Below are 22,403 nucleotides of genomic sequence, written 5' to 3'. Positions count from 1 at the left end.
AGCGCATGCATGTACTGTATGGACCGCTTCCGCTTCACGGCGTAGAGACAATCAGACCATGCTTCAGTGATCAGTGAAGAAGGGGAGGAGCAGAGCGAACGCTACACTGCCATCATTTATCACTTAAGACAGGAACCAAAACTTATCTTGGCCTATAGGCTACACATACATTAAGGTGAGGAAGAGGAGGAGATGCAGGAAGACATTTTTATACATGAGAGAGCCAAGATGACATACATACGTAGAATTTATGATTATAAATATGCAGAAAAACTTGGTTGGGAAATGGGCATGAAAGGAAACAATCAAGGTTACACCACAGGCCAGATATGAACCCTGTGACTGCAGACTCACCAAGGTCAGCAGCATCTTCACCATATAAACCAACTCCCCCTCATCTACTGTATCAAAGGAACAATTTGACATTTTGGAAAATACCCGTGTTCACTTTCCTGCCAAGTGTTAGATGAGAAAGAATCACACCACTCTCATGAAGCTATAGGGAATAGAGAAAAGCACAAGGCTCTACCAAAATCTATTCACAGCTACTGGCACCTCTAAAGCTCAATATTGGTTTTAAATTGTTTGTTTGCCCACAATGTTGTGTTGGTTATGTGTCTGTCTGACTGTTCTCCAGCCAGACACATATAGTTTTGGCACCTTGGCTAGCTTTAGTTTAGCTAGTTTCTTTCTGTGCCTATAGTTTTTATGCTAAGCTAAATTTACAGCGGCAGCACTGGGCCTTTGTTGCAATGGTTACAACAATGAATGAACATACAATTAAGGTTTATGAAACAGTCATGGTGTGGTTAGCTGAAGGCACAGAAACTGGGGAGGATATCTTGTTGCAGGTTTTGTGACATTCTGTTTCTTTGTAAGGTGCCAAAACCACACTTTCATGTTTCTTGAAGTTTACCATGAACTTTTCGCAAAAAAATGTAGAAAAAAAGCGAGACATACAGTAATGTAGCCTATAACCCTCCATAGCTTATAGCTCGATGGAAAGACAGAAAACGAACCCAGCTTTGGCTAAAGCTGAAATCCGGCTTTGATTGGAGACTTTCCCTGACCCTTTATTGACTGACCACCAGGTTCTGCACAAACATAGGCCTACAGTAGACTACAGGATAGTGGAGGGATGAGTATCATCATCATGGCTGCTTACCCACCATACTCCACTGACTAAAGCTCCGTGGTGCCGTGGTATTGTTACGTCTAGGTGGGATGCTGACTTGGAGGCGTTCAGTCATAATCCCAGAGATGGTGGCTTCACATTATCGCCTCCTCAGCCAAGGACATCTGAATCTGCTCTTCCTCTCGTACTCAGCAGCATTTGTGAAGCTGTCTAATTAACACATTAAATCTTGTTTACTTAATGTAGGCTCTAAAAACTCAAGAAGCTTTTTTATTGGTTATATGCCAGGCCATATTTTTTTGGAAGAGACTTTCCTGAAGTCTCTGCTAGCCGGTTGCCAAGAAAAAAAAAGTAGCCTATGATATGCCCTGTTTTTCTATGGATTAAACAAACAAAATGCTAATTAGAGAGCTTTAGAGGTTCATGTAGATTGATTTTGTTAGCTTTAAACAGAGCCAGGCTAGCTGAAGCCAGTCTTTATGCTAAGCTACAGTAAGCTAAGAAGCCCTTGGCTCCAATTTTATATTTCCACAAACAGAGATGACAGCGATATTGATTCACTCATCTAGCTTTTGGCAAAACAATAAGTGCATTTACTAAAAATGCTGACAGCTATTCCTTTCACAAACTAAAGCAGCATTTAGGCTTACCTTTTGTGCATTAGCTACCCTCATGATTTCTACTTAATCACTATCATTTTTTTTTTTTAGCTAAAATCATAAAATGAAACTTTGCTGCGTAGGTGTATGGAGTCCTTTCAAAACACCCCACAGCAAAGATGTGCAGAGGATGGTATCTAACATCCCACTTACAGGAGCTGTCATCACATCTAAAATGTGGTTTCAATGATGATCTGTAGTGTCACATGGTCCAGAAGCTTTTCCATGTAACAAGAGCAAACACAGTTGATATTGGTCGTTGGTCTTGTTTCCCCTGGTATTGGATCTAGTCACCCAGTCTTCCCCTACACCCCTGCCCAGGTACCGGGGGCTTTGAACTGTGGGTGCAACCAGGACACATCTGCCCCAGAGCTCCACAGACAACACACCAAATGAGCACTCGCTGTCATACCGCTGCACATCTGCTTGACGTACAGTAGAGCCGACGTGTTTTAATAACCTACTCACTGGATGTGGTGGCTGGTCGTGCATATTCTCTGTGCAGTGGAGTGAAATATTGTAGGTTTGTTTTATGGGCTGATGTAATGTAACTGTATTATTATTTATACTGGATGTGTGATGCTGCTATGTGTCAGACACACAGTGAGCTGTTCTCTTCTTTCATTTTATTATAATTTTTTTTATTACACCCTTTTGATCACTGGCAGTGTTCCTCAAGATAACACCAGCAATCAATTCTTCACAGTATGAGTAGAGATAAAGAATTCATAGTGATTTATCTGGCTACAGAAAACCTGATTTTCCCTCAGCCTTCAGCTATACATTGTGAATATGAAGAATTACATATAAAATGACACATCGTCCAGCTGCCAGCTGGAAAAACAAAGCATATGCAGTATTACTCATGCTGTGAGACATCTGAAGCCCTTAATAGTCGTCTTATTTATGTTTTTGAATATTTTATGGTAACAACGTCCCCTAAAAGTGGAAATATGACATTTTGGATTTACACTATTGTTATTCTGTACTTTGAATGCAGTGCCAAGGGATATAAAATGTTATTTATTATAGACTAGTCACTGCACTGACATTCTTTGAGATGGTGTGTGTGTGTGTGTGTGTGTGTGTGTGTGTGTGTGTGTGTGTGTGTGTGTGTGTGTGTGTGTATTCAGGCTATATGGCCCCTGATACTTGACCCATAAACGTTGTTTACAGCAGTTTCCTTTTGTTTTACCTGATTCAAACTCAGAACTAGAATAAAGGAATCAAAGAAAAGCATCAAGGAGCTCGCGTGTCCTCTATGCTCCACTGATCCTCGACTCTTCAAACAATCACACCAGACATATTTAGTGGAGTTGGTCCCCTTTAAAAACACATTTTCCTCCGCTGATGTCTTCTGATCACCTGTCAGAGGCGGAACATGCGCGGTGAGCAGGAAGACACAGGGAGGCTTGCTGGAGAATCTACGTTAAGATAACCAGGGTTAGATAGAAAAGAGCGGAAGTGGTACAATATGGGCTTCAATATAAAAGCCAAGAAACTTGAGGTTAAAGTGAATTAACTCCAAGGGTGGTGAAGAAAAAAAGAAATCGTGTCAGACTTTGAAGCCAAATAGACTTATTCTTACATATTTACCACACGACCAAAAGCTGCTGGTCTGTTCTTTTTTATTTATTGTCTCAGATTTTTAATTAGCCTTATTTATTTTGTGGTTCCGCATTATGTTGTGTAGGGTGCTCAGAAGCTGATGCCTACACCAATGCCAGCTAATTAGGATTTTATTTTGTAAGATCTCCCGGAAACCACCCTCAGTGGTTGTGAACGGTAGTAAAACTGGAGGAGACCCCCCTCACGGTAAACTGTGGTGACTGTGATGTGCAGCTGCAGAAATGCGAGACACGGAAAAAACAAGGAGAAACGAGAGGAAATGTGAAGACAAGACAGAGGGAGGAAGTGACCAGTGAGACAATCATCTGAGATGCTCCGACACACCGAGGATCACCGTGTCCGCTGCGCACTTTGGAGATAAAAAAAATAACGCGGATCGCGCATTGATCCGAATCCGGGGGAACGGGAGGGGTCGATCATGGGGAACGAAGCGAGCCTGGAAGGAGGCGAAGGGCCGCTGTCTGGGCTACCGGAGGGGCTGGCACCTGACGGGAAGGGCGGCTTTGTCCGGGTCTCCGACGGGACTCCGGTCAACCTGAGTGAACTCAGCGAGGAGCAGAGGAGGCAGCTCGCCGCGGCGGTGTCAAGGGCGCAAGGCAGGCAGCCCGGAGGCGCAGCAGCTGCACGAAGGCAGGGCTTCTTTTTTAACCAGCTTATTTTATTTGATGCATTAAGGGAAAAAAACACAATAACCAGATGATGAGACGTAAGAGCGGAAGGAGTGTGGATGTGTTGTGGTTTGTGTGCATCATCATTTGGAGAGAAGGAGGCAGGGAGCATGTTCACGCCCATTTGAAATCCTCCCAGCCGCACCAAGAAACGATCCCGTTCTCAGAGCCCCGTGTAATGGATCATCATCCACATCTGGCGTGACTGAGAAACACCGCTGTCATCCCTATCAAATGCATGCTGCCTCTGATATCAGCTGGGTCTCGTTTTATCGATAGGCTACATCATTGTGTGTGTGTGTTGTTTTCCCACTGATAGGAAAGCTTCATTTTGAATAGCTCATCTAGGCTACAAAACGATGATTGTGTCAGATTTCATATAAAGAAAAAAATAAGCCAGTTGTTTGTGTCAGTGTCCGCGGTTACTCACTGAGTAAGAGACACACCTCCAGTATTTGTGCGAAATTTTCGAAATGCCTGCTGGGTAAGAAAAATCAGTCGTGCCCAGTGTGTTTTTTTCCCTCCTCCTTCCACCATCACAACGACGCCTTAACACCCTGTAAAAAAAAAAACACACATCCACCACCTTTATATTCCGTGCATCCGCTTTCTAATAATATCAATCACAGAATTCCTCTAAATTGATTTTGAATCGGTTATAATGTGAGGGATGTGCTTCATCGTGGAGGAGGTAGTAGGAAGCTGCTAGTGAAAACAATCTGCTACAAGCCCCCATTATTATATTTAATAACTATAATTTCATTATGATGGTGAAGGATTCCTGGATTTCAAATAGAATAGGATGATGTGCAGAGCTGCTAATTGGCTCCAACTGTGGGTGGGGAGGTGGTGGTGGTGGTGGGGAGACAATTGTTATTTATATCCGAGCTAGAGATGGGGGGAGGAGGAGGGGTGGGGGGGTGCATCAATATTAATATGACTATAAATAGCAACAGCAGCGTTAATGTCATCACTCGTAGACATCCCCTCCTGCTGCTTTCTGATTGTTTTATTTTAAAAAAGTCGGTTTCACGTTGTGCTGATGGAGGCTGCCAGTCTGGTCGCTGTCCGTGGTGCTGAAATCCACTCTGCAGAGGAGCATTGCAACATCACTACTTCCACTGTTAGCTGGGTTCTTACTCTGTAAACTCATGTATTACTCGTTGCCCATTGTAAAAAAAAAGAAAAAAAAAAAGCATCAGTATTCATTACAGCATTAAGCTTTACTGCCTTGGAAGGTTATTTATCTCAGGCGTAATGACAGAGGCATCAGGGACAGTAAGAAAGCAATACCACGCTGTATGCTGCGAACAGTATACACGCATCAACAGTAACGACAATATCCAATCAGTCCATTGATGCATTTCTCTAAGGGTCCCGTTGTCTCTCTGTGTGGGTTGTGTATGTTGTCTCTCAGCCTGAGCTAACAAAGACGTGTCATCTTACCCCCATGGAGCTGCACACTTCCCTCTCTATCTCAATGATCTACACTCCATGTCATTCAGTGTTGTTCACTATCCTGTCAGCTTCACCCCGGGGCTGCTAGCTACACATTTTGTGTTCACTGATGTGTTGAAAGGGCCTGAGAGCTAGCGCCATGATCTTAACTTTTATTATTAGCACAGTGATGCTACTGTGTGGAGGCAGCAGAGATGGCTAATATCATGAGCAATGTTGTTTGGGATGGAAAATTGCAAATGGGTTGAAAGCGTATGTAACTCTATTTTAAAGTTGCTGATAGTTGATAATGCTGCAATATAAAAAGAGAAATTGCTTTTTGCTTTTACCATAGTTTGTAGTCTATGTGGTTGTTTCTTGCAACATCCTTTTGTCGGTAGTCGTGAAAGACACATTTGTTGTTTGTATTTTGTATCAGCCTTTTAGCTAGTAGTGTTATTTCTGGGAAAACATGACTGGATGTTTTTGATCTGAGTCTCTAAATTCAGGTTGAAAGTGAATAATTCAAACAGTAGGTTTTTGTTGTCTTGATCTAAATGTCACCAAAGAAATTTTCATCACAAGTTAAGACATAAGGAGCTGAAGAATATTTCAGAAATATCCAGATTTTTAAGTTCACAGTTCGGTCTTTCTATATTTTTAATCTCTGTTTTCTTTTTTTGTTTCCAGACCCTCAGAATCTGATGCCCAGCGAAGCCAGCAGGTAGGGGCCTCCAGGGCCCCAACAGGCCTCAGTAAGAGCCGAACTGTAGACGCCTTCAACCAGGGTCCACCTGGTAAGCCCACACCGGGCCGCAGCCCTTCGTCCCTCAGCCTTTTTGAATCCAGATTCCGGCAGGAGCCAAAAGACCCCGAGACCAAGTCATCCGGCATGTTTGGCTCCAGCTTCCTGAGCGGGGCCAACCCGCTCAGTGCTGTGTCGTCCATGACCTCCTCCGTCTCCTCCTCGATAACCTCCATGGGCGACCAGGTCAACATCCCCAAGTTTGGACTGTTTGGGGATGAAGAGGAGGGAGACGCACCAGAGGCCAAGCAGGGAGGAAAGCCACCGGGGAAGGGCCCTCAGCAGGGCCCGGGTCCGAGGGGACCACAACAGGGTGGACCGCAGAGACAGGGTCAGGGCCCACCTGGACAGGGGCCAAAGCCAGGGCAGGGACCCCCTGGGCAGGGCCCCAGGCAAGGTCAGGGGCCACCAGGGCAGGGCCCCAAACCGGGCCAGGGTCCTCCTGGGCAGGGCCCAAGGCAAGGTCAGGGACCACCAGGCCAAGGACCCCCTGGACAACAGGGCCCCAAACCGGGCCAGGGTCCTCCTGGCCAAGGCCCCCCTGGGCAGGGCCCAAGGCAAGGTCAGGGACCACCAGGCCAAGGACCCCCTGGACAACAGGGCCCCAAACCGGGCCAGGGTCCTCCTGGCCAAGGTCCCCCTGGGCAGGGCCCAAGGCAAGGTCAGGGGCCACCAGGCCAAGGACCCCCTGGACAACAGGGTCCTAAACCAGGTCAGGGTCCCCCAGGTCCAGGTGTCAAACAGGGAGGCCCTCCCCCACAACAAGGACCTGGGCCCAAACAGCAAGGTCCACCTGGCCCCGGGGCTCAACCTGGGGGGCCAGCTAAGAGTGGGGGGCCTCCTGGTCAGCAGGGGCCTGGAAAGACTGGAGGTGGACTCTGCCCACTGTGTAAGACCACCCACCTGAACACTGGGTCCAAGGAGCCGCCTAATTACAATAACTGCACGGAGTGTAAGAACCAGGTCTGCAGCCTCTGTGGGTTCAGCCCCCCAGACTCAGCGGTAAGAGAGTGTTTATCTCCTTTTTTTCTTTTGTCGTTCTTGTTCATTTAAACTGTGACTGCAGAAAAGTGTTACACTGAGGTTATATCGATCTAAATGAGACACATACAGTACACGATTCCAGGTTCACATTTATCTAATAATCATCCAAAGAACAGTCCATGTTATTGAGGGCAGAGGGTGAGAAAGGTCATATTAAGGTCAATATAGAATTGTGCCAAATGATCACTTCCTCTCATTATGCTGCCAAAATATCTATTTACACTATTATTCAGGCATAAAATGTTGTTTTTTAGTTTAATCAGTATCATTAAATGACTCTGTGATACATGTACAGAGGAATTTCTCCAACTGGTCAAAATGAATTGGCAACACAATAATATACAAGGTTGCAATGTGTCTAATCATACCTAACCATTTGTTAAGGTGCACAGTTTTCCAAATCTCGCAGCATATTTAATTTCTCTGAGCCTGACAGAGCGAATGCTTCTCATAAGAGTGGCACACGATTTGAGAAACAGAGAGACCATATGGACCCAGGGAATGTTGATCAAGGTGACTCATGTCATGGCCACAGGAAGATACTGTGCCAGCCAGTGAGGACGGCTCAGTCACACATGGGCTGTAAACGCTGGTGGGCCATGATCACAGCAAACCAAAATGACTGCTTCATTCTGCTCAAGCTTCTTCCTTGGGATTTGTTTCCATGCGATCGAGGCCAATTCTTCAACACAATGGTCAATGCAGGAAGTGGATTCCCTTTGATTTTGAATAAGGTCTCTACAAGTTTAATGCTGTTTGCAGTAACAGTATACTGTACTGTAGTGTGGTGTATGTTTTAAGTTGATTGAATTGACCACATCTCAGTTAACCTTACATTCAACAAGGACCATCACACACAAAAATACACACAATGAAATTCAACTGTTGATCATGGCCTGAACCTTTAAATTCCTCAGACAGAGGGATGAATAAAAGGCCTTGATACATGAATAGTAGTTATCTTTGTGTCAAATGTTGCCTGGTTGACAGGCTTTGTTATAGCTTCACTGAAACAGACGTGTAGAAATGGCTTGTTTTTTTCTTCTAATTTAATTAGAAACAAATAGTTGTTGTGTAAAATTCACAAAATGTTGGTATTGTCTGAATTTATATATCCACCGACTGATGAGTATTATTGTGGCTGCTGCCAAATTTGAATTCCATCATGCTATAAAGAAGCAATTTGGGAAAAGAGGATTCGGCATCATTTGAAACACCAATTAATGGACATGACTCTATATTTGTCTTCATGTTACGCAAAATGAAAAGAATATGGTTCTTTCGAGGGTTTAATTGGTTCTGCCTGCCTGTGTATATTTTCTAATCACACATGCCAGTGGTGTCTGTGCTCACAACAGTGGGGAAATCTGTCCCTGTTAAATCTTACCCATCTTTTGTTCCACTCACAGGGTAAAGAGTGGCTGTGTCTGAACTGCCAGATGCAGCGGGCGATGGGAGGTATGGATCCCCCTGGCATGACGAGGCCCAAACAAGGCTCGGCTCCACCCTCGCCCCAGAGACAAGGACCTGGCAAGCCTGGCAAGCTGCTGATAAAGCAGCAGAGTACCACCGACCCCGGGCTAACACCGCCAACCACGCCGAGGCAGAAGTCGCCGGGTGCTACCTCTCCAGGTCCGCTGTCGCCGGCCTCCTCGGTAGGATCCCCCAAAATTGACCCCAAGACCGGTCGCCCTGTTCAGCAGAAGTCCACCCCCCAGCAGTCTCCTGCTAAGGGCAAACAGGAGTCCAGCTTCTTCGGGGGGTTAGGAGGCATCAGTCTGGGGGGCCTGACGGATGCGGCTAAACCTCCTGCGGCTGCTTCGCAAGCGGCCGAGTCCGTTACAGGGAAACTGTTTAGCGGTTTTGGTGGTTTGATGGAAACGTCGAAGCCTCAGGCACAGGCTCAGCAGAAACAGGAGGAGTCAGTAACTGGGAAGTTGTTTGGAGGTTTTGGAGGGTTGACAGAAGCCACAAAGCCTCCCGCTGCCGCTTCTCAGATGTTCAGTTTCGGATCGTCCCTGTTGAGCTCAGCCACTAATCTGGTCACCGGAGAGGAGGATAAGGCCGCGGATTCTCCCCCTGGGTCACCGCCAGACTCCGAACCGGACTCCCCCTTCTCTCCGCCTGGATCGCCACCCGATTCGGACTCTGCTCCTGACACCCCACCCGCCAGATTCAGGAAGCCCCCCAGAACCATTTCTGTGGAGCAGAAAGAGGAGGCTCCGGCGGTCAAACCTGCCCCTGCCCCTGCCCCTGCCCCAGCATCGGCGACCAAGGAAAGCTGCCCTCTCTGTAAAGTGGAGCTGAACATCGGATCATCAGACACACCCAACTTCTGCCTCTGCACCGAGTGCAAGAAGACGGTGTGCAACCTGTGTGGATTCAATCCCACTCCCCACTTAGGAGAGGTAAGAAACCTTGCTATTGTGGCACTTTTCTTAAGCCCCACAGCTCCTTGTGCTTTCAACACTCTGCACCTACCAGTAATTTATGCGTTCTGTCATATATAAATAGAACGCAAACATCTTCTCGGTGTTTCATTGAAATAGGTCACAGTAGAGATACCATCAGGAGCAGCAGAGTTTTCAGCTGTGCGTTTTTCCCACAAGCATCGAGCAAAGTACTGTGAAATGAGGATAGCATGTTGTTAGTTGGTCTGAGCACATTAGTTCACCTCAGATAGACACTGTAATGACATTTGCACATGTTTGACCACTGAATGAATGGATGTGGTCAATTATGATGCATTTTAAAATGCCAGCCTCATTACTATCAAGCTTTCTATAGAGAGGGCTCCCAGAGATGTGAAGATGAATTAAGTTGTTTAAATGGACAACTCATCATCATCAGAGCACTTCAGACAATTGACACTTGACTCTGAAACTCAATATCGTGTGCATCTGTGTGTGCTGTATATATGTGCGTGTGTGTGTGCTTGTTGTGTGTTTGCTTTTCATACAGAATACACAACTTTCATGCTATGGGCTATTTTATTTTCATTTTGAGATCAGACACATGCCAGGAAAATATGTAAATAGACATGAAAATGTTTGTGTGCGTCTGTGTGTGCGTGCCCATTCATTGTCTTAGTTTGCCTAACGATGACGTGGAAACCAAACACTTTTGGCCTGCTTATCTCCTGAAGTGTGGGGACTGGTTTGGCGGTGTACTGCTGTGTGTTGTCACCATCACACGACTGTGTGTTGAGAACAGATGGTGCTCTATGGTGTAGGATCAGTATATTACAGGAACAGAGGCCAAAAAGTGCTTTCGGTTGAGTGGTTAATCAGCATGTAGGCAAAGCACATTACTACATATATACTATGTATACAATATATTACACCCACGTATGTGAATTATCCTTGTAGTCATCATTATAATGATACTGCATCACTCATTCAGTCAGTGATTTTTCATTCACTGAAATTTAGACTCTGTTTTAAATGGAAAAAAAAAACTGTAGGTCAGTTAAAGTAGGACGTTTGGTTTTGTCCTCTTGACATGGTCATATGATTCAGGCCACGATCACGTGTTTTTTTTAACCAGCAGCTCTATCCTGGCTTCACGTGTTAGCTGCTTTGTTAGCCTTTGGTTTAAATGTGTCTTTAGTAATCTGCTGTTTATTTCTGGCTCTCTGAAGAGCCCTCAGTAACTGAGAGCTCATCTGAGCTGGGACTACTAAATTCTCATAGGAGACCAAATTTTATTTTGTAGAAATATAGGTTGTATCTTTTATATCTTACAAAAAAAACATTGATTTGTTGTCTGTGAACTTTTGAAGGAATAGTTTGGTAACATTAGATGATTGATACCACTCATATCTGTGAATCAAACATAAAGCCACATCTAGCAGCTTAGATTAGCCTAAAGACTTGAGACAGGAGGAAACCACAGCTTGGAGCAGTGACTTATTGGAGTCTGGCACATACCACCTTTAAAACAGTGACTTCATTTAGAGATTTTTGTAGTACGGATTAACCTGTGAACATTCAGACTCATTTAGTTGTCTTTGGACTGAGCCAGACTCCATAGAGAGTTAGACTGGGTCTCATCTAACATCTGCCAGAAAATGAACAGTTGAAGCTCCAAAAAAGTCAAATTATTTCTGCAACAACATTTTGAAATGCCAAAATGCATCCTAGACTGAAAAAAGCTAGAATGTATAGTTTCATATTGCATCTCCCATGCACTTGTGTTGGTGTGACACTGCAGATTGTGGAGTATTTACTGTACTTGTTGTTATGCAACACAATAATGGCATGTTCGATTATGATTAATTCAATTGCCCCCTGCCCCACGGTTAGCACTCTAAAACAAGATGGCTGCCATTTGTTTACAGTGATGACAGGGCTATTAAAGTCTCTAGTTCTTTAAGTTTGGGGATTTTTGTTCTTTTCTGCAGCCCCTTAATTGTACATGCTCGCCGGGATAACGAGGAGCTGAACTGCACAATCACTTAATTGAGGCCAAGCATGAGGAAAAAAATGTAATTATGCTTGAGAGATGGGCATCCAAGCTACTGATGCTGTAATTGGATATAGATGAGTCCTTGTTAACAGCATCTCCTCTGAATGCCAGAATGTGCAGCTCTGTTGTGTTTTTAAGAATGATGGAGCTCGACACCGCTACAGAAATAATGAATCATTTGTGACTCATACAGGATAAAATTAAGTTTAATAATTCAGGGAGCATAGTAGGATTTGATTGAAGAAGTTCCTTATGGAATATTCTGTGGAAGACGCACAGACACACACATACACAACACCTTGGTTGAGTCATCTACCCCCTACGTACCGAGCTTCGCTTCTGTGTCATTGGCTGTCATAATGTTGGCTGTCAGCAAGGGTCCGTTTGCTGACGCATGTGAGTGGGTCAGAGTGTGTGTGTGTGTGAGTGTGCGTGTGTGTGAGTGTACCAAGGAGTATGTTTTGCAAGATTGTTGAGTACTGAGGTGTAGACAGGGGAGGCTGTGGTGAGTTTGCATAGTGTAGGTGTGTTGCTTGTTTAAATGACTTTTCATCACGACAATACGCCCCGTGCGGTGTGAGGATTTGGACCATTTAACTCAATTTCTGTATGTTTCCCTATTAAAAAAACTGTAGGATGAGTGTGCATCCATACTAAGTGTCAACACGTGTGCATGTGTAGGCGTAATCTCAGTTTCCTAAAAGGATTTAAAGGGCAACAGGAAGCCTGTCATTTCTATCGTGGCTTGATCCTACGCTCAGGTGTCTGTGCTTAATCCCCATCAATATGAGTTTAGAAAATAGGCACCCTAGAAGGAGGAGCACTCACCTTAATGGTTTCTTTCTTCCCTGCTTTCCATCACAGCCCTCCATCTTTCTCTGTTGTTTTTGCCACCTTTTCTCAGAATATCTATATATCTTTTCCCTTCTGTATCGTGTCTTCTTTGTCTCTATCCTTTAATCTCCTCCTAACTTTATAAGACATAGAGGCAACTCACTTAATGCCTGTGCTGTTTTTATGCGCTTATCCTCCTTTTAAACACAGTATATTCTCCTCGTCAGGTTCTCACTTAGTCGTGCTACCCCTCTGTTTTTTTCCCCACTGTCACTCCCTTTGATGTGGGGAAATCTGTAAATGTGCATCTGGGTCTAGTGCTGCTCAGCAATGTTACCATTGCTCAGGCTCCATGTCATGTTGCCCTTATCAGTAATGAGTGTGCCCGTCAGAGAAGTCTTACGTAAAATGGGTGAGGCACCACTTTGCTAACAGGGACAAATCAAAGGATCCTGTGAGCAACAGCCTGTATCACCTAGACCGAGGTGGATAACCAACCAGATCTTACCTTTCTTACCAAACCCTAAATATACTAAGCCACTGATTAACAATCTGTGGTTCATTGGTGGAGCACGAGAACACTAACAATTTTGAATAAAACCATTTAATCTTTTGTTCTTTTTGTATATAGGGGCAAACTTATTCCTAGTAACTCTTGATTGGAGGTATGCAGTACTCCCATCTTTTTATTTACCGCTACATCATCTAAAGCAGACGAGGTATTTTACCCACCAGAAGATGTGCTTTGCTCTAATATATCAAACAGTCTCCGAGGCTTTAATTATTCAACGCTGTGAGGCTGTGGGAGAGGAAGATTCGTAGAAACTGAAATGCTTTGTTCCAGATGCCTTTGTTTGGTTTGGTTGGATGAATTTACATTGTGACGGCTTGAGTGTCAAATGGATAAACGAAGTCATACAGTGACTGGTGATCTTTGTATTTTACCAGCTGTAAAGTACAGTAATGTTTTCACTATTTTGGTAAATGGGTCATCGTCCTCAAGTTAGAGGAAGACTGGCATGGCTTTCATCTCAAGGAATTGTTTTGTGTCAGACTGGAAACAGGGGGAAATAGTTAGACCAAAGGAAATGTCACATTTTTATTTGTAGGGGAAAGATCATGATGTGAGTTACAGAGACTTGAGGACCATTTTTTGACATGGATAGAATAGTAAATACAGGGTTAATTTATGGAGATTAGGTTTCAAAGGTAGGAAATAAACAGTGGTAGTCTGTGTGATTATGCCAAACTGAGCTATGGGGCCTTTGTTGCTTCTCTTTCCTCCTTGTCATTATCACTCCGACCACTACAGGTCACTTGACAAAACATATCTAAATTAAATGTGAACCAAAGCCTCTTTTGAGGCTTTATTCCACGTGTGAAACCAGTCCCTGCAGCTCGTTATCTTAGCTTAGCACAAAGACTGGAAACAGGGAAGACGGCGTCGGCTAGCAAGGCTGGCAATTGCACCCTGATGGTAATTCTGCAGGTCGCCATATTTTCTATACAGATTATGTGATGTATCTTTAAAAGAACTATTTAGTTTTGCCATAGCTACATAGTTAGCATTAGCCTCAAAATTTGCTATTTTCTTACAAGACAAACATTGGGAGTTAAGCATCAAACTTCATTCCTTTACTCACCATGATCTGTCTCCAGTGGTGGAAAGCATAACCAATGCTAACTCACATCTCTGTCACATGCTAACCAACTAACTCCGGCCTGTTTCATCCTTCTCCAAAAGCAGCTCCCTGTAGCCTCTAATCTTCCCTAAACAGTGACTGCTAAAAAATACATTCAAAAAAAGATATTTTTCAATGCATGAGAATAAATAAATTGTTTTTAAATGTGTAAATGATGGCGCTGGGCTAGTGTTTTCTCTTGCTAGGCTGAACACGTCTTTGACCTATCTGAGACAGCAAGCAATTTGTTCACACAGTTGCATTGTGGGAATTTACCTCCTATCCAAGTATAAAAGGTGGCCCCCACAAAAACTGTTTAAATGCTAAGAGTTTGGTTTAGTCATGTTCATGTTATTGCTCAGGTTACATAAAACCAGTGAGTGAATTCAAGCTAATTCAAATTCTTGCTACTGTCAAAACCAAGTGTTACTGCATATGAGTGTTACTGTGAGTCTGTATGCCTCGGAGGCCTGATATGCTTATACACACTCACTGCGTGGTGTTTCCTGTGTCCTCCCTCCTCATTGTTATTCTGTGGTCGTGCCCATGCCTCCTCCCACACTCTGAACCCTCCTGAGTCTGCACTGGCAGATAAAGGCTCAGTGGTCATGCATACAGTACACACATATAACATGTAGAGCATGCTTACATCCTTCAGTATTATCCAGCTGTCACACACACATAGGCTACACGCATACAGTCGAGACTCAGTCTCAGCTTCAGCTTGGTGTAATTTATTTTTTCTTCTCTATATAACATCTTGTTGTTATAGGAATTTGTTGTTTACTGTAGTTTAATTCCTGTTTGTGTGCTAGTCTTTATCTGCTCCATACAGTCCAGTTGCCTCTCAGCTCTCCCATCACTTGCCCAGGGGGCTGAGGCGTACAAAAATAGTCACCGCCACAAAGAGGAGCCACAAAGAGGAGAACACAAGCGACTGCAGGGCAGCTCTCTCTCCCTCTCTCCTTCTCCCGTCTCTTTTATAACTCTTTTGTGTTCCCTCTTTCATATTTCCTCCTTTAAAAGGGTCTTTCTGCTGCACCAGGCAACCCACTGAGTTCCCCACATGGCCAACTTGGAAGGCTTGAAATGGACAGTATTTTTAGACATTCAGGTGTGTGTGAGTGTGCGTGTGTGTGTAGTGCTTTGGAAACGACTGCCTGTCTGTTGGAGGAGCAATTTAGCTCATTTGGCATTTGGAACGCTGGTCCATGAATAGGAATATAGTGTAGATATTATTTCTGCTTAAGCATTTGTCCATCACATTTTCCTTTTCAAGCTCTGATAAATGGTTTACTGTTGTTCTAGAGATTGCTATGATGGAAATGAACTGTCTTCAGGCAGCAAACTGCACACTGACTTTTCTTTCCCTTTTTTATTCAGCTCCCACTCCAGCTCCACTACAGAGTGATTTCCAATTATCCCCCTTCTAATTTACTTGTGGTTGCATCCTTAGCAAGGGCCACATTTTACATGTTAGCCACTGAGCCTTTGGTGCCAAGAAATGGGGGGTTGAGACAAGATGTGGTGTTTGCCAGCACTGAGGTTAGACAGGGAGGCAAGGACATGCAGGCGGAGACACAGAGACACTTGGCACAGGCCTCATCTAGTTAGCACAGGGAGCTGTATTTACATCCTGACTGCTGCTCCTCTCTCCCTCACACCTTTACCACAGTGACTGAGGAGGCTCCGATTTGGATGGAAAAAGCAACATGGGCTTTGTTGGACACATGGGGTTGTCTGTCTCTGACTTCCTCCCTAAAAATTGATATTCAATAGATGAGGCCAGCGGCAGAGTCGGGATTAGGAAATGGCTTCACCTCCAAAAATAATTTTCGTGCATTAGAAAACCTGAGAGGCAAGTGGATTAGCGTTTTTTACTCACACATTTAAAGTAGTGCCTTTCATCTTTATTGGAGAATACAATAAAATGGTAAAGAGAAGTGCTGCTGGAGGGTGGTGGTTGGATTGACAGGTTGTGAATAGCAAGCTCTCAAACTGCCTATTTTTTTTTACATTCATTTACAATTAAATAGTGAGATGTGACATCAGCAGAAACACGCATACATCATCTAAGTAGAAAAACAACCGGTGCACATCTCACAATGATGTGAGGAAAAAAAAGATTTAAAAGCTGTGAAGTGAGTAACAAACACACAGACAGATATTGTGGATGTGGACTGGAGGAGCGGAGGCCCACAACAGAGGAGAGTTAGAGACAAGAGAGACGACTGTGACAGGAGGAGGAGTCGAGACGAGGGGATGGCAATGTCACAAAGAATATGGGTGTCGACCTCTGCTGCCCTAAGCAGCGGAGCCCATGACAACCTGACTGTTGTGGTTTGTTTTTAGTGATTGTGAGCGGTGCCTGTGAGTCACATCAAAAGCACCTATAGGCAGAATTTACTGTCAGAGCAGGAACAACTGATGAAGCAGGAAGCGCCATGTCATGCAGGATTTTGTGGGAGTATAGGAAGGAGTCAACACTTAAGATCACTTGAACTCATTCTGACCGTGGTTCAGCGCGGCATGCTGCTGTGTTGATTTGATTAGACTCTGGGAGGCTGAACTGCCTCACTGTGATCAGTTGTGCTTGTTAGAGTAGAAATTTTCTCTGTTGCTGCTGGAGTCAACCAATCAGAAGAAAATATCTAATTTTTATATGTTTAAACCATGACCACTTTGTTTTCCTTGATGAAATAGTGCAGTTGTTTATTGTTGAGGAATATCCATTGTCTTTTCCTCTTCATGAGTTGAAAAAAAGACCTTCCAAGTAAATTTCTTAGGAAAAATAATCATCAATTCATTAATTAGTAACATTTTCTCAGTGGCATCCAAATATAGTCATGGCATTTAAAGTGAAAACATATAATAATTTGTAGCATATATGCAGAATTGTTTGTATTTGCCATAATCCTTCTACATTATGTTTCTTTCCAAGTCTGCATTAAATGTCAAACACAAAACATACATGAAATATTAAGTATGCATGACTTTGTGCTGCTGTACATGGTTGTAGGGCGTATATATAAATAATTTTTATTTCACAGGTTAATTCAACACAGCTGCATGGATACGCAGCAAACGATAATTAACATTCTTTGTTGTGCAACACGCGAGCATGTAATTTCCTCGACAGTTTAATGAAAACACAGCCCCTTTTCTCCCCGATTGTGTGTGTGCGTGTGTGTATGTGTGCCAGTGCCTTTTACATCATATCTTCTTTTTAAACAGCAAAGCTTTGAATGTATTTTTTGTTAAACTGAAGCCCACAGCTCATTAGGTCTAACCTTTTACACAGCATGTAGACGTGGGTGAGACCCCCCCCCCCCCACTCACTCCATCCTGCTTCTTTTTTCATCTCCTCTGTCCTCTCTTGTCTGGCATCTTCCCCCTGTCCACCTGCACTGATAAGCTTATTAGCGGCAAAAATGGAATCATCAGATGATGACGCTGCACACACCTACTGCTTGATATAAATGGGTAACATGAGGCTACATGCATAAAACTGGCGATTATGGTGCTGATTTTCTGTGGTTTCTTCACTCCCTCAGTGTCACATTGATAAAGATTCAGTTAATATAAAGAAAATATTGATAAGTAAAGCTTTAAATAGGTAGGATTACAGACATCTATTTTTGCTGCATGGCTCTTTTGAGTGAAAGTGCACACTGTGTAACATGATAGATGACTAAGGAGTAAAGTGGGTGTGTTTTTTTTTTGCCAAATAAGCCACTTAATAGCCACTGACGGAGGAGAGAATACCAGGTTAAATCCCTGGGTGTCTTATACAAAATTCAACTTCTTCACTTTCGGATGGGAAGAAGACACATGCAGGCAGATTATGAAGTGGGCTGTGGATAAACAAACACAGATGCAGACACAAAATGGCCTGAAACTAATGTGTCTCTTTCTCCTTAATCCCTGGGCTCATAGGCCCAGACTTACACCTCTTCCTTTGTGGCACATCCACTCTTAAAAACATAGACTTGCACACATGAACATGCCACTTGTTGTCTCCTCTGGCACTTATTCATTCACCTGGCAGGGGAATATCAATCCACAATGGAGCAACGCAGCCTGACATTCTTGTCATGAGAGAACAGAAACGTTCGGCCTCGTGTTTGTCATCTGTCAGGTGAAAGATTTGTACACAGAAGTGGATAATTAACTTTTGCTCAACCCTCATTTATCCTGGGAGTGTTTCCTCAGATGGCTTACTCTGGTTTCCTGCAGCACTCTGCTCCACTCATTCGGCTACACATATATCCATGTGGGATCTTCCTAGTACAACCACCGTCCCCTAATGCTGGTTTCCAAGCAGCTGGGTTAAGCTTTTTGATGGCAGGATTCGATTTATTCAACTTCACAGCCCACATTTTGGGATTAAAGCCAACAGTGTGTTGGTTTCAAGCCCAGTTCTCCAACCTTAGGGCCATCACTACTCACATAACATTTAGTCCCATGATTTAAATGAGAATTACATCAACACGTGCAGGGATCAGTCAGAAAAGGTACATACAGCACATTGAACTCCAGAGATGGGAACATCCATAACAGTGGGACATTTATTAGGACAAAGATCTTTTTTGGCTTGCAAAGGAGCTGATGCTGTGATGTTCTGCTCTCAGTCTAGTGCAGTATAATTAAGTTGGCCACTCAGCAACACTCATCAATGAGAAAAGGGCAGCAACTTCCAGTTTTTAATTTTAGCAAGAGCTTTAGCATTGAAAGGTGAATCAAGTGGTGCAGAAAGGACACCAGCTTCTCAACAGCCTTACTACTCGTATAATAAGGACTATATTGTATTTTCATACATTGACTTCTGCTTCTTAAAAAAGGTTGCTAGGCCACATATCTACGTCATGTTGTTGACATAGTCCGTCATCGAAGCAAAGTTGATCAGAAAATCGTAATCATTTTTATTAGTGTATCCTATAGTTGTTGCATGCTGACAAAATGACCTTTTTTTTTATCCTGGTCCAAATAACAAGGTGTTTACTTTTCAGAGCAGTACTCACATATTAGCATATAGATTGAAAACACCAATATTGGGTTTAAAGACATTGTTCATGACATTTTCTTTCTTGTCAAGACTAAGATGAGAGGATTAAAGATTGATGCTACTTGTATATGAAGAAAGTTGCACATATTGCTAAAGCTAGTCAATAGCTAAGCAGAAAAAGGGAGAAACCAAGATCCACAAAGCTTATTTATGAGTGTGTTGTATTTAATGTTGCTCTGGTAGAGGTTTTCGGGGTTTATACATCAGAGTTTTGATTGGGTGTGTGGAGTTTTGTTGTCACCATGAATGTCATCATGCTCATAGGTGGATTTAGTTACCTTTGGATAGAGCTTTGCTCTTGTTATTAGTCTTCATGCTAAGCTAAACTAGTCAGCAGCTGACAATAGCCTTGTTAGTAACAAACAACTATGAGCAGCATCAGTCTTCTCACCAATTAAGCAAGAGAACAGATGAGCTTATTGTCCAAAATAATAACACTCAACGATCACAGCTAATAGGACATATGCTAGAAAGCTGGGTATGACTGTGTGTCGTGTTATGTATAAGTGATGTCCATTAAATTTTTAACCTGCAGTGTAACATTTTGAGGTCATTCCTGGCAGTCATCACGAACAGCAGCTTGTTCTGACTTCCCAGCAACTGATTTGCAGATTTACTGGGTGATAATGTCAAGCCTGTTGGCAGTAGCTGGTGTTGAGTCACCTCCAATGACGATTAAGCTCCGTCACTTCCACTGCTTCACCCTTTCCTTCCTTCACCAGATCATACTCCTTTTCTCCTCCTATCTTTAGTTTAATACTGATCCTTTTTCTACCCCTGTCTCACACATCATTATCCTTCCCACCCTTATATTTCCTCTTCCTCTCTCATTCTCCATGCTCTCATCTGTCTTTACCCATCTGTCTCATCATCCTCTAGATCCTCTACCTCTCCCACTCTCTATGCCAGGCTCCGTCTAAATTTAGCTGGGTAAAACCCTCGTAGGATCCCTTGTCTTAATCAAAGAGCTTCACCGACCTTCACAACGCTCCAGCTCCCAGTTGGAAACAATAACCGAACATGGTTAGAGCCCATCTTGTCTAAATGTCTGGTTGCCGTCTGCGGTTTTCACTCTGTCTTCTCTGTGTCCTTGGAGAAAGTTTGAGGAAGATTGAAAGTTTGAAGCACTCACATTGAATCTGACCTTATTCATTCATGTATGAGCTTGTATTTGTTTGAGAGTATCATGTCGGAAGAGAGCGTGAGTTGTCATTTCCTTCCCAGGTATTTCATTCCTTTCATCGGAGTATGTCTGTTATCAGCTCTGTCACAAACTCTTCTCTGTGGGTGTTGGTGTCAGCTCTTTGCTATCCAAGCACATGTGAGGTTAGAAAACGTCCTTGTAATATGGTGACTGACTCCCCTGCTTTTATGAATCATCCATACTGCTGTTTGCAGAATTTGTAACAATAGATAGGGACACACAGGCATGTCGCAGAAAACCGCTGTTATATAAATACACCTGTCTCGTTAGTGTTAATTGCACGGCAATGTTACGAAGCAAGAGTTTACCAGCTCCGCTAATTTAGACCCTGTGGATTTGTGATGGGTGTGGTGGAACTGGGGAGAAATCTTGTTTCTGATGACTAAAGGAGACAATCCTCATTAAAAAATCTGAACTAAAGCTGGTGCTACTCATTATTGTCATCATCAGTTCTTGCCATGCTAGTGGTGTGGCTTCATGGTTGTCGGTAGAGGTCTGAGGACTTCAATGATCCCCTGACTTTTCCTTATGAGTCACCATGATTCTGACATTTGACTTTTGGTCTCATTCATTCCAATCCCCTGAAAATGAACTTCCTTGATCCCCTTAAGTTTTAGGTTGGAAAAAAAAGTGACCACTTTGATTTTTGACTGAAATACTTCCAAAGCTATAAATACATCCTCAACAGCCTTGGATGTATGTTGTGTTGTTGGCAAACTTTAACATGCTAACACCCCAAACAAACATAATGAACATGAGCAAGTTAGCTTTGTCATTGTGAACATGTAAATATGCTAACATTAGCATCTAGTCCAAGCACCTTAACGCCTAACTACAACATTTCAACATTATTTGAAAATCCGCTGTAGTGACAGTGACAGACAAAGCAATGCTACAGGACATATTTAGCTTTTCCTGTATTATAAAGGCTATCCTGATGAAGTGATAATAAATGCATTCATCTGAAATGTACTGGTTTCTGTGTTTTGACGTCCGATCTACTAAGGTTCACTTGTGTAACTTTAGATAAAGCCAAAAACACACTTGATGATGGCCTTTAAAGATGATTGCTATAAGAAATGTCAGCAGGAAATACAGCAGCGGATGGCCACTTAGCTGTAGTGAGCTAAATTAACATATCTGGAGGTTATTCCGATTTGAAAGGGAGCGATAGCTCTGTCTCACTGCAGCTGTAAGACCATGTGTTTTTGAGGCAGCAGCAAAAGCTCAAATGTGCCTGTTGTGATGTGTTGATAACGTCGGTGATGAGTGGCTCTGAAGTGGCTGAGGCTGACCGGCTGTCTGACTGGAGTGGGTTTTCAGCATTCGCTATCGGCGGCCATCTCTCCGGCTCTCAGTGCCTGCTCTCTCTGGTTTAACTGATAGAACCGTCAAGCTGGAGAAACTCCCATCTCAAGTCCTTCCCCAGCAGGGACGAATGGGAGGGGTCATGTTGATAGAGCATGCTGGTATAAAGCACACACGCAGACACACAAATGCACTCATACCTGTATTGTGTCCATCATCACGTCTGAGGATTAACTGGATTTCTGTCGAGCTGGGGAAGCAACCTACTAACGTCAGCAAACCTTAGAGGTGGAAGGAGCACTGGCATCTCTTTTTATTCGTTGGTCTCTGTCCATTAGTCTGTTTCATTCTATCCTTAAAATGATCTCTTTCATTACCTCCTCTTACATCATGAGCCACAGTTTCACTTGCACTCTTTAAGGTAGACTGTGATAAAAAAAGTCTTTGCTGCCTTTTTATAATTTGC

The 22,403-nt window shown here is 43.4% G+C and overlaps 1 protein-coding gene across 1 annotated transcript in view; it reads left to right on the top strand.

The window, feature by feature from the left end:
• Positions 1-3,841: 3,841 nt before the first annotated feature.
• pcloa (piccolo presynaptic cytomatrix protein a) overlaps positions 3,842-22,403 on the top strand; it is a gene marked incomplete at both ends in the record, with an annotated part of 52,441 nt that continues 33,879 nt past the window's right edge. The window contains 3 exons of the mRNA XM_083999240.1: positions 3,842-4,053; positions 6,219-7,335; positions 8,787-9,785. Of these exons, the coding sequence (XP_083855366.1) occupies positions 3,842-4,053; positions 6,219-7,335; positions 8,787-9,785 (2,328 nt within the window). The remainder of the gene's footprint in view (positions 4,054-6,218; positions 7,336-8,786; positions 9,786-22,403) is intronic.

The sequence above is a fragment of the Trachurus trachurus genome (assembly GCF_905171665.1).
Source record: "Trachurus trachurus genome assembly, chromosome: 23".
In the NCBI taxonomy this organism is placed as follows: Eukaryota; Metazoa; Chordata; class Actinopteri; order Carangiformes; family Carangidae; genus Trachurus; species Trachurus trachurus.
This window is presented reverse-complemented; position numbering and strand designations above follow the sequence as displayed.